We start from the raw sequence: 12,892 nt of genomic DNA on the forward strand, positions 1-12,892 counted from the left end.
GGGCACAGAAGACAAAAAAAAGGCTGAAAACTTTATCAATATTTATTGAATAATGTTGATTGGTTTCTTAGGAAAAATAAAGGCCAGAAGTTTCTCAAAAGCTACAACCAACAGACAATTCTATAACTGGCAAAATGAGAAAAAATAACCACTACAACCAAAGCCTAACACTGGAGCAAAACCAAAATCAAAACCAACAGACCCATTGCTAAGAGACCTGGCTAGGAAAAGTTAGAAAATGGAGTCCTATTGGTTAAAAAGAAACAAGCCTACTCAAACACAGGAAGAAAGGCAATAAAAATGATGAAAAATGTTGATAAATACAAAAGGCAATGACCCCCTTTGTTCTTTTCTTTGTTTAAGATAAGAGTAGATATGGAAACAATACTAACTCAGGCACTAATGGCACTGTTGGCACTAATACACAAGGTCAACAGATGACATAACAGTGCAAAAGACAGGAAGGAGAGATACTCTAAAGTGAGGGCATTAGAGATTTAACCTGAATTAATCCAGCATTAATATAAGTAGATTGTTTAAAATTAAAATATGCACTGCAATCTCTAGAACTACCATTGAGAATTAACTAATGAAGAGTTACTCACAGCTCAATGCACTGCAGCCCTATCCACCAACCTAAACCAACCTAGTAACCTAAGGACACATCAGTGGATCCATGGAGAAAAGAATGGTGTGTGTGTGTGTGTGTGTGCACGTGTGTGTGCAATAACGATAAATCACAACAATAATAATCATGGAAACATCAGCTAAAACTTATTTAGCACTAACTGCATGCTATCCTGAGAAAGTTCCTTTAATTTAGATAAATTGTGTAAGATCTCACAGGTTGGATGCAGCCACTCAAATCTAAAGAATCATGAAACTGCTGAAAAGAATGTACTGGGAAATATAAGTGTGTGTTTGTTTGGTTGGTTGGTTGGTTGGTTGACTGCTGTTGTTGTTGATGATGAAGCTGTTTTTGAAAGCTATAGAATTCATTACTTGCGAAATGAGACCTACTTAAAACCTGCCAAGTAGAAATACTTGACTCACAAACCTAGGATGTGAGCACATCCTAGAGGACTGATAGATGCAGGTGTAGGCACAGGCCTACACATTTCCAAAAGGAAAATGCATGGAAGAGGAAAGACACAGCCATTTCCAAGGCCGGGTGCTTGGCACGTGCTTCCTTAGCAACAGAACATAAGGATGCTGCAGTCCTTGCTGTAGCTCACTGTTACAGTTCTGGAGACATTCACCAAGTTAGGTCACCTCTTGTGTGGAAATCTAACTGACTATATACAAAGACATTATGCTACAACAGAAATGTCAACAGTGTCTTCAGTCTGACTCTGTCTTAGTTTGTCCCCCAACAAAAAGGAAATAAAGTCCACACATTTAGGGCTGGATCCATTTTACTGCCTTCCTTCTCACCCTCTGCATCCAAGCTGACTCCATCACTCCTCTCCTCTCATCTGCACAGATACCTCCTGATCCTCCTCCTGTTTGCTCCTGAAGCATCTCAAACTTACTACTCTTTTGTCATAGCCTTTGTTGCCTTTTGTATTATTATAATTGCTGGGAGGCCCCTAATTGAGAATGTCCTGATCACAACATCAAAAGTCGAGTAAGCAAAGTCAGGCTAGGGAATGGCTCAAGGACAGAGGTACATTGGCACTCACTGCCAGAGCATAAAGACTAGCATGCTTATAAGCCTAGCATTTTCAAGGGTGAGACAAGAGGATAACTGAGGCTTGCTGTCACCAGGGTAGCTACAGGTTCAGTGGGAGACATTGTCTCAAGACAGTAAGGTAGAGAGTGATAGAACAGAATACCTTACGTCCAACTCTGCTCACTCACAGGCAACCACACAAGCACCATGAACATACCATACACACACAAATAAATAAAGCAACTATTTATAAAAATCCTTAATAAAACAGAAATTGTAGTCCTTTAGCAGTGCACCACAAGCCCACAAAACCCATCAAATTGCAGTAGGCCCCTCCTTTCCGCCCCAGCCTATGGCTACTGCAATAAAATGTCCCATAGGAGTTGTCTAAAATGGCAGCACCACATCTCCTCAGCCTACAGCCCTCACAGGAGTTTAGGAGCTGTCCACGAGGGTGCCTTGCCTCAGGGAGAGCTGTCCCTCAGGAGCTGTCCACACTGGGGACACCTTTCCAGCCTCAGCCTACTGCCAGCATGAGGAGCTGTACGAGGTGGTGACACCTTTTTCGTGCCTCAACCTACAGCTTGGTGAAACACCACTGCAGGAGATGTCCCACAGGAACTGTCCACAACCTCCCCACCTCCCCACAGCAGTCTCAGAGAGATAGTGCCTCAGCAAAAGCTACAGTGGGGAAGGATTTCCATGGGCCCAATGCAGGAAAAGGGGGTGTGAAGAAAACCACCAATATCTGAGCAGAAAGACCCACCAATCCCTGAGCTCCCTCAAGCTCAGGACTTGAAATTCCATCAATCCTCCTTCTGGAAATCTCTCCCCTGAGAAGCTCTGCACCCTCAGAAATTCTATGTAAGCACTGTCCCTTTGTCCAGTTCTCTGCTATCCACTCCCGGGAGCACAGGACAGCCATCCCTGGATTCATCCCTCCAAATCCTCGATTTATTCTCCAATAAATCTCTTTCATGACATTTCCTGCCTGGTATGACTCTCTGATCAGAAGAAGCCAAGAAGAAAAGAAGCGGCTAAGAGAAGGATCCAGGGTGAGGTTCCTGAGCTCCTCAGCTCAGCTGGGGCCCCCCCTCCCCTGGGAGTTGCACTGCCTCTGCTGAGGAGGCTTCCTCTCAGAGCTGTGTGGTTCCTGGGCTTCTGAGTCCCAAGACACCCTTCCATCCCAGCAGAAGCACCTACAGAAATGTTATCATTTCATTCTCTGCCCTAGCCAAACAAAACAAAATCTCTTAAGTCTAACACAGCTCTCACTATGAATAATGGTATACAAACAACCATCCCACACATGCACTGACCACAGAGAAGATGGGAAGAGAAAATCTCTGTCCATGATTTTGAAGATACTGTCCCATTGGTTTTATAAGGAAACTGTAAAGAAGTCAGAAAATAGTTGCACAGACCTCAAATGTTAGGCCTTAGTCTCCAGAGTTCTTTGTGACATAGAAATATACAAAAAGGAGGACTGTCTTAATTCTGGAAATTAAAAACTATATACATAAGCACATTTTTTTGAAGAGAGAAAATAATATATACTTCACACCTTGAAATCTAGCTTAAGTAATGATACTCTAATAGTTCCATTAATTTATTCTCTGCCTATTAGATTCTTTTCAAGTCTTTCAATTTTAAGCAAAAATACACTTACATCATCCGCAATGCCAAAGATCCTGGAGGTCAGACACTTGAGTATAACAGTTCCAAATAACCAACAACACCCTTGGATAACCTACAAAAGAAAAATTTAAAGAAACTAACTTTGCTTCCACCTCCTATAGCCTGGTGAACTGAAAAGAACAAATGCTTTATTCACATGTAAACAATATCTTAATCTCCAAGGGAAAGTGTCTAGTGCTCTGAAACCAAGGGTCACTATAACAAAAAGTAAGACTGAAAACATATGACATTTCCAACAAAATGTATTTATTTTATCAGAGAGATAAGCAAGAACTGCTTAACTCCTGTGGTGGGGTTGGTCACACATGGTTGCTCCTCAAAAGAAGTGTGGGGTGATAAATTTAGTAGTGAGTGGACCACTAAACCCAGAAGGCTCTTCACATATTGAGTCCCTGCACTGTGTGTATAATTCCTTTAAAAGTAAAGCATAAAACCTATGAATGTTATATTTTGGAGAAGAAAAAATCTGCCTCAGTTTCTGCTTACCCATAAGCCGAGTTCAGATACGTTCATCCTCAGGAACTGTGCTTTCATTGCCAGCATGCCCTAAATAGGAACACAGATGAACATCAGAAGGTCAAGGAACAATATAACATTCCAAATAGTTAAGACTTTGAGGAATATAAAATTCAGCACGTCTGATTTCTTTATTAGTTATTTGAAATTTTGACATATGTATAGGCTATATCCTAATTACTCTCTCATCCCAGATCCTCAGTCCCTGTCCCTTCTCTTTACAAATCTCTTTCCCATAGCCAAGCCTTTTGCTTTGTTTTGTGGAGTTTTCACAATTAGTACCTCCTGTCCATATATGTGGTTAGTTAGTGATTTCAAAGCATCCCTTTAAAAAATAAATGCAAAAAACCCTACTTTCAATGAGTTTGTAAAACTGAAATAAAATCAGCATATATGAAAGATGTAGCTCTCTATTTTATATATGGTTTGCTTATGAAGAGGTAGGTATGTAACAATTCCAAATTTTAAATACTTCATATAAATGTAAGGTTCCTTTTAAGTTAAAAGTTCCTAACTTACCTGATGAACTATACATGACATTTTAGTATCTTGACAAAATATTTCTGTGTTAAGTCTTTCCAGGTACATGAATCCTACATTATATGACCTCCAGAGAGAAAAATAGACTTCAAACTTGGCCAACATATATTTAAAAATCTGCCAATCTTAATCCTGGGTGCAATGATGGTGCCATTGAAAAGGGCATCAGCACATGGCCATGTCCGTGGCTAGACTGAGCTTCTGCTGGAGAGGACAGGCATCGCCTCAGGCACGGAAAAGCACATTTCTTGGAAATGGTATTTTAAAGTAGCAACTTGTGAGACATGAGCTTAAGACTTCAAATTTATTAATGGGTTCTAGAAATCAAGTGAATGAAAGGATGCTCCTCAAAAGACAGGAAGCGCTCAGATGGGGGGAACGTGATGTGGGCATGTATGTGCCTCCCGCACCAGCCCAGCTAAGGAAAAAGAGCCATCGGTTTGTTAAACACTGTAACACTAAAGCCTGTGAATCAAAGTCAGTTTCTAAAGTGCACGAGAGTGTAAATTTAATAAGACTTTTATACTTAAACTGATATTGAAAAGATGAAAAGAAAAATTAAAAAGCACAGAAACCTCCGACAATGAGCCCATGAACAAAGCAGGCGCGAGGGAAGCTGAGGGAACAAGAGAGATGCGAGGGACTGAGCCACGGTGAGGTGGTCTCTGAGCTTTCCCATAGCAACTTCACTGATTCTTATTTTCTCTGCTTTCCAAGTGAGAACATCATCACTCTGTCAGGTAGAGATAAAGTAGGTAGATACTTCATATGACCCTGCTACTCATGAATCCCAAGGTTGTGATAAAGAAATTGAAACTATTTGTTTCTAAAGCAGCCAAAGATAGACCTACTGAAAACAGCGAGTTATCAAGAAAAAAAAATTGGAGATGAAGCTGGGACAGAGTCCTGAGGGTATATGGGGACTATCCATGATCATTCTTCATTGTGTACATGTATAAAATATTATTCTTTTTAAAAAGCAGCCAAAGGAATACTTACCCAAATAATTACCAAAGAGGATGCATAGTAAGATGTTAGTAACATCGAGTTCCCAAACATCAACACAAAACAAAGTACAAGAGAAATCTGTAAAAACCCAAAAGAAATGCAATTAGTGTGCATAGGCCCAAAGGAGGAACGGGTCTTTCAGTTTCAAGTTGTTTACTCCCATGATGGAAGGAATTTGAAGCACTCATAAAGGGCTACTGGGCAAACTCAGCTCACTCTACAACCCACACTCCAAGTGCACCATCATCAGCCATTTCCTGTGCACCTCCCAGACACCAACATAAAGAAATTGGTTTATTCTTCCCTCCCAAGTCCCAAGTGGCCACCCACCCATAGTATCCTCTCTTGCTTTGACTATTAACATGCTGAGAGAAGCTTCCTCTATCAATCCAAATCAATCTAATTCGCTGTTTCAGACCTGAAAATCATATGGCACTCTATACATGAGCTGCAGCTTATTTAAACAGCCCTAGGTACTGCCCAACACCTAACTGCCTTCTGCATCTACTCTGTTTTCCTTAACCCCGGCAGAAATGGCAAGGACCTGTCAGATGCATCTTATGCACCTGTTAAAACATTCCTATAGATAGATAACCACCTCAAGAAAACCTGATGAACCAAGATGCAGCCATTTCAGCAACAAAATACAAAGTACTGACAAACTGTTATACAAACAGATTGTACTTGTTTACTCTCCCCCAGACTGAATGAGCGTTGCTGTTGACACACACTCTGACGCACACTGTACATTACTTCTTTAGAGTGTTCCTTTACACCAGGGGAAATGCTGTGTATGTGAGACAGAGCCTTCCAGGGATATGTGGTGTGAGTGTGAACTGCTTATTTCTACTGTGTTCTTTCTATTAGATTAGTGGTTTTCCTTCATGTCCTTCTTATGTGTCATAGGACAAAGCTGCTTATGAAACAAACATACTACAAATATGTCCCAAGTTCATTTTTCATCTTTGTCCTATTTCTGTATTATGGTTACTGCTTAAATTTTTATGTTAGTCATATTTATTTATCTCCTTTAGGTCTTCAAGACTTATCTTTATAATTTAAAAAGTCCTTAAAAATGAAAAGCCCATCCTTTATTCAGAAAGTTCTGTTTTTCTTTGATATATGTCCATTTGTATGTGGATTTCATTTCAAAAATATATTTAAAAACAATGTAATACACTACAACTTGAGGATAAAAAAGAGCACAATCATTTCAATTGATACAGAAAAGCACTTGGCAAAATTCAACATCATCCAATTACAATACACTGAACAAACTAGGGACAGGAGGCATCTCCCTTTACAAAATAGATGTCATACATGCAGAAGCCACAGCACACTCAGTGAGAAACTAAATCTCTCCCTCAAGGAACAGTGACCAGGGACATTATAAAAGTGTCACTTAGAGAGACAGGAAAGAAAACATCAAAAGCAAACTGGAGATGGAAGGGTAACATCTCTGCCCACAGATACAGTTTCGAATGAAGAAAACTCTAAAGGAGGGATAGCAACTGTTAAAAAGGGAGGATGGTACCAGGATACAAAACTAACACACCAAACCCAAGCAAGTACGCATATACCAACAAGAAACAATCTGAATGAAGAAGTCTAGAAAATAAATCCTTTTGCCAGTAGCATCAGAAAGAATAAAAATATTCAGTGGTCAGCTTAGTTGTGAAGGTGCAACGCATTCATACAAAAACAAAACATAAACGGAAACCAAACCAAAGCAAAACACAAAATGCCACTGAAAGCAGCTAAAGCAGGAATACTACCGACAGCTCATATTCACCATCTGAAGACATCAACACCCAGATGGCTACAGATTTGCTGCAATAGCTACGGAAACCCAGCATCTTTCATAGAAATAAAAATCCATGCAGAATCTACTGGGAAATGGGGTAGACCAACCAACAGTGAAAGGGAATGAGGTAAGACTCAGACTTGGGTTTCCAACTTGATATAAGCCAGAGTACTGAGAACACTGTGTGGCAGGCATCAAGTCAGAGTAGATCAACGACATCAAACCTGCTCGGGTACAAGCCCTGCAGTAATTGGACCAATGTTTTTTGTTTTTTTTACAAGAATTCCAACATCCATCAGTGAAGACCACCCCCTCAAGAAACAGTTCTTAGGAAAGTAGATACTCCCATAAACATGGACCATTATCTACTGCCATTCACAAAATTAACTCAGAGCACAATGGACACCTAACAGAAAAGCTGGGACAGTAAGCCTCCTGTGGTTAGATTTCGCAGTATTTTCTTAGGTAGGACACAATGAGCACAGAGAACAATAAAAAAATGATTGGACTGGAATCTAAAAATTAATGGTCATCAAGGGATAAGGACGGCAGAACCAAACATCAACTTACAGATACAGTCATAATCATAATATACGTGTAACTCCTAAAACTCAATACAAAAATTATTAGTTCATTCAAAACTGAATAACATGAAATGACATCTCTTCAAAGATAACAGAAATTACTAAGAACCACATGACAAAAATGCTTTCCATAATCAAAAAAAATGAAAATTAAGAGACCCTCTAAGGAGAGAAGCACATGAGAACTGGGAAGTTGTCACCGGGTCTTAGTAACAAGGAAACACTACCAACTGACACGTGTAGCAGTAGAGAAGTGAGGTGACAGGGAGAACTGCCTCAGAACAGGAGACAAATGCGTGCAACTCAAAGCACACAGCCCCATGGAAACAACCTAGACAGAGAGCAGGGACCTGCACTGTAATGGAGTAATGGCTACTGAAGTGAGCCCTGAGAAGGTGGAAGCTTACATTTTTCTTTCTACTCTGAGAGCAAAGACCACTGTGAAAAATTCTTCTATGTTTCCAGCAGAAGGAAAAAGTAGGACTGCTTTGAAATACACCAGAGTATCCTGCTCCTAGGAAAAAACCATGCCAGCCTTCACCGTGATCGTCTAGGATACGGGAGCTATGGAAACTCTTAACTCACTTCAGTGCACAAGGTTACTGTCATTCTAATTCAGACAACGACACACAAGAAAACTATTGCTGGTATCTCCCATAAACACAGATGCAAAAAACCCCAATTCAATGAACTATGAGCAAATCAAAGTGGACAACGAATGAAAAAGATGTATACACTATAAGCAAGTGGATGGACCTCAGGTATGTGGCATTAACACTCACCACCTTAAGAAAAAAACAGGAAAGAAAAGCTATCTGACCAGGTCCAACATGGAGTCATGGTTTAGCAAACTGAGAAGAAAAAAAAGAAATTCCCTCCACTTGACAAAGAAGATTTACAAAAGTCCATGCTACTCCACATCAGAGTTAAGATAATGAAGCTTTCTTGCCAAGATCAAGAGCTGGGCCCTAAGTTTCCTCTTGCTGCTTCTTCTCAAAAAGCTCAGAGCCTACAGTGAGGAAGGATGTGAAGACTAAAAGGAAAACCTTAACTATGTTTACAGATGACACAGCAATTTGTGAAGAATATCTCAAATAGCCAACAAAGCCAGAATTCATAAGGAGCTGAATCGAGGTGCAATGTGGGTTACTGTCCAAAGGTAACTGCCTTCCATCATAGCAGCAACAGAGTCTGTAACACACTGACATATAAGCCAGCACCTGATAAGAACAACTATGTATAAATCCAACAAAACATATACAAGATCTCTAGACACAAGTTTACATGCACACACAAATATGTAAAATAAATTAAAAAGTACATATTGGAGCTGGAGCGATGGCTTTGTGGTCAAGTATACTTGCTACTTTTGCTGAGGATCCAGCCTTGGTTCCCAGGACCCCATGGCAATCACAACCTTCTGCACCTCTGGTTCTAAGGAATCCAATGCCCTCCTCTGACCTCTATAGGCATCAGGCACACATATAAAGCAGTGACATACACACAGACAAAACATACACAGATCTATAAAGAGAAAACTATGTAACACTGGTTAATTCAAATATGTCAATAACTACATCTTTAAAAATAACTTAAAACTCCAACTCTGAGAAAGTCAATGCCAAAATCAGCACAAGCCATAGACTAAGGGAAAGATATATTTGTAAGAGTACATCTGAGCTGGGCTGAAGCCTGGGGATGGAGCAGTTGACTTGCGTCCATGAGGCTTTTGGTTCAATTCCAGTATGCAGCTAAGAAAGAAGAGAAATATGCCATCTTTCTAAACTATTATTATCTAAAATAATACAAAGAATTATTAAAACTCAATAATAAGAAAGTGAACAGCAAAATTAAAAAAAAATGGCAAAGACTTGAACAAACACGATACGGAATCAGAAACTAAATGATCCTTCCTTTTGAATGGCTGACACTGGGCTCAGAGGAGGGTGTAGAAGCAGGAGCCCCTCTTCCTTTCTCTCACACCCCTCTTCCTTTCCTCCCTGTCCCTCTTTCTTCTGGTGGGAATGCAAAATGGTACAAACACACTATTGAAAATAGTTTGGCAATTTTCTAAACATTAAATAAACAGCTTCCTTATGATTCAGCAATAACTTTCTTTGGTATTTATCCAAATGAATTTAAAATTTAAATCTATATAGAAGCCTGCAGACAAATGCTGCAGCAGCTTTACTCATAGCTATAAAAACTTGGAATTAACCAAAATGGCCCTCAATAAGTAAATGGATACACCATGACCTAGGCAAAAGAAAGGGGAAAAAAAGGTCAAAACGTTATTCAGTTATAAAATGTGAGCTATCAAGGCATGAGAAGACTAAACCTAACTGGATTCAGTAAGTGGAATAAATGGATCTATCTGCAAAAGGTTATGAGCTATCTAACTCCAAATGTACGGCATTCTTCAGAGGACAAAACAATACAAAGATGGCAGTTACTAGGCACATGGGGAGGCAGGCCTGGATGGCTTCCAGGACTGTGAACCTGTTCACAGGATGTGCCACCACCCATCAGATCCTATACAATACACAGTGCCAAGAGTGGGCCCTGACACAGCCCAGACAGTGGGCGGTTAACACCTGTCAGTGCAGGTGTATCAGCTATGACAACAGTACCATGCTGGTCCAGGACAACCACAGTTTAAGGGACTCATACAGAAGGGACTTCTGCTCAGCTATGCTGTAAACCTAAATCTGCTCTACAAAATACAATCTCTTAATTAAAACAAAGACAAGGAAAAATTGCAATGAGGAGTCCTATTGCCATTAGATTGTCTACAATAACTCTTTAGAGACAGAGAATAAATGTTACTTATTGTAGAGAATGTGAAATGGTGCCATCACTATATAAAACAGTGTCACAGTTAGTCAAAAAAATAAAAATAGGCTTGTCACTTGATCAATTCCAATCTGAAAACCAGAAAACAAAGACATGTTCATATTCATAGAAGTGTTTTGCTGTAGCTAAAGACCAGAAGCAACCCAAGTATACTCCAAAGTAAAAAATCTGCATTAACCAGTTTAGGGAGAAAAAATAAGCCATATTTTAAGAAATAAAAGTTAAAAAAAATAACTGTTTAAGCTTAGACTTCATAGAGAGAAGTAAAAATATAGCACCAGTTAGAAATTGTGTTTGTTTACTTGTTTTAGTGTGACTTCACCATAAAACAGACTGAAGAGGGACCGACCACCTAGGCAGAAGAAGAAAGGCTTTCATAAGAGACTCACCGTTGTTCATTTCTTCTAAAAAGAGTAAAAGTTCAAAGAGAATGTGTGAGAAAGGCAGTTGCACAGAACAGTGGGCTGGATCTGGTGTAATCCACACAACAACAAACCCAATGAACACAGTGCATTATACCACTCAGAACCAGAACCACCTCTCTCTAACCAAAGAGAAAGTTTACACATATATTTGAGCAAGAGGTCTCAGAAATGAAAACAGGGAGTGATGAAACACACTAAGATACACAGATCCATGGAAAAAAAGAGAAAATGTAAATTATAATTGCATTATACTATTTTATATAACCCAACAAGATATTTAGAGAAAGTGGAGTGTTACGAGCCATTGCGTATTGCTTTTTTAAATACTATCACCATTTGAAAAGTGATGTAACAGTTACAAAGTTGAACATATTAATACTTTGGCATAGAATGGTACTAGATAAAGATGCCCAAGAAATGCCTGTACATTGCCCCAGGAGATCCAAGTAAAACTACACACCATTACTTGTTAATGAAGACACAGAAGTGGTAGCAGAAACTTCAATGTTGAAGAACAATGAAACAGAAATAAATTGTTCATGTCACAGAAAATACACAGGAGTCATTATTTCTGAACTCTGGTAACATGCAAATCCCAGAAACCTTCAGAGAAACCCAGAGAAAATTTCAGTCTTAGAAAAAGGTCATTTACATCAGCCTGAAAAACTTGGTTTCTAGTTCATAAACATGTGGACTACTTCAAAATATCTACATGGCAAAATGGAAAGAAAGCACTTGATGACAGCTCAGTGAGGACAGTGGTTACCTCGAGGAGAGGTGAGAGTGGTCTATGCTTTGCTAGGACAGCAGCCTCATGCTCATTAATACTGTAACTTTATTCATAAGCTTCCTATAAGCAAACAAACCAACATCCTTAGTGTGCACTACAAGAAAAGCTGGTTATGGTCCACTGCAATAACATTTAGATCACCAGAAAAACAAAACACTGATTTTATGTGTAAAAGGAAGAGTGACAGAGAGAAGACAAATGCTTTCAAAGCATAAACATACAACCAGCATAGACCAACAAGTCTTGGAGATTTCATCCAGCTGTCCCAGCAACCTACACTGCTGTTCTCTGTGATGTCATTCGCTTGCCCTTCACCCTCTGTCCTGCTTGTCCTTCCCTGTGCAGAGCACTTCCTCCTCAAGGCCTCCATCTTCTTCCCCGGCTTTGTGCTCCCAATGTGCCCTACTCTCTGTTAGGCTTGCATTCTTTAGTTTTAATAGCTTTCCAACATGCATTACACTCCTGGTTTTCCCACTGGACTAGGTCAGAAGCATGGCTGCTGAGTGCCTTGCAGCTCTGGTCATGTGTGTGTCTCATAAGCCCAGTGGGTGGACAACCCACTTCACTTTAACAGGAGGCTCCATGGGTAGACAGTGTACCACTTCATGTTCCCTGTGCCCAGTTGATACATAAGAAAATAAGATCTAAATTAAAACTGTCTTGGTAGTCTATTTAAAACAAGAGCAACTGTATCAGTGTTTGAACAACAGTGATTCATTAAAGAAATACATTAAAACTAGTTTCAGAAATAAACAAATCAGATCTCAATCAGGAGTCTATTAAGGTCAAACTAAGCAGAAAAAAAAAAAAACAATAGAACTCATTACCATGTGCATATAAATGATCTTCTGTAATTTATATGTATCAATGTATCCCACGACATACACTGCAAATAATGATGCAATCTGAAATCAAAAAGAAATTATGTTAAAAATAAAAAAATGACACACACACACACACGCACACGCACACGCACACGCACACGCACACGCACACGCACAC

The 12,892-nt window shown here is 39.6% G+C and overlaps 1 protein-coding gene across 1 annotated transcript in view; it reads right to left on the reverse strand.

The window, feature by feature from the left end:
• The window catches only part of Dpy19l1 (dpy-19 like C-mannosyltransferase 1), a 94,629-nt gene that overhangs the window by 22,219 nt on the left and 59,518 nt on the right, over window positions 1-12,892 (reverse strand). Inside the window, exons 10-13 of the mRNA XM_028763787.1 lie at window positions 12,718-12,795; window positions 5,426-5,512; window positions 3,857-3,916; window positions 3,342-3,422 (exon numbers count right to left, since the gene is read on the reverse strand). Coding sequence (XP_028619620.1) covers window positions 3,342-3,422; window positions 3,857-3,916; window positions 5,426-5,512; window positions 12,718-12,795 — 306 coding nt within the window. The remainder of the gene's footprint in view (window positions 1-3,341; window positions 3,423-3,856; window positions 3,917-5,425; window positions 5,513-12,717; window positions 12,796-12,892) is intronic.

The sequence above is a fragment of the Grammomys surdaster genome, unplaced genomic scaffold (assembly GCF_004785775.1).
Source record: "Grammomys surdaster isolate TR1022 unplaced genomic scaffold, NIH_TR_1.0 140, whole genome shotgun sequence".
NCBI lineage: Eukaryota > Metazoa > Chordata > Mammalia > Rodentia > Muridae > Grammomys > Grammomys surdaster.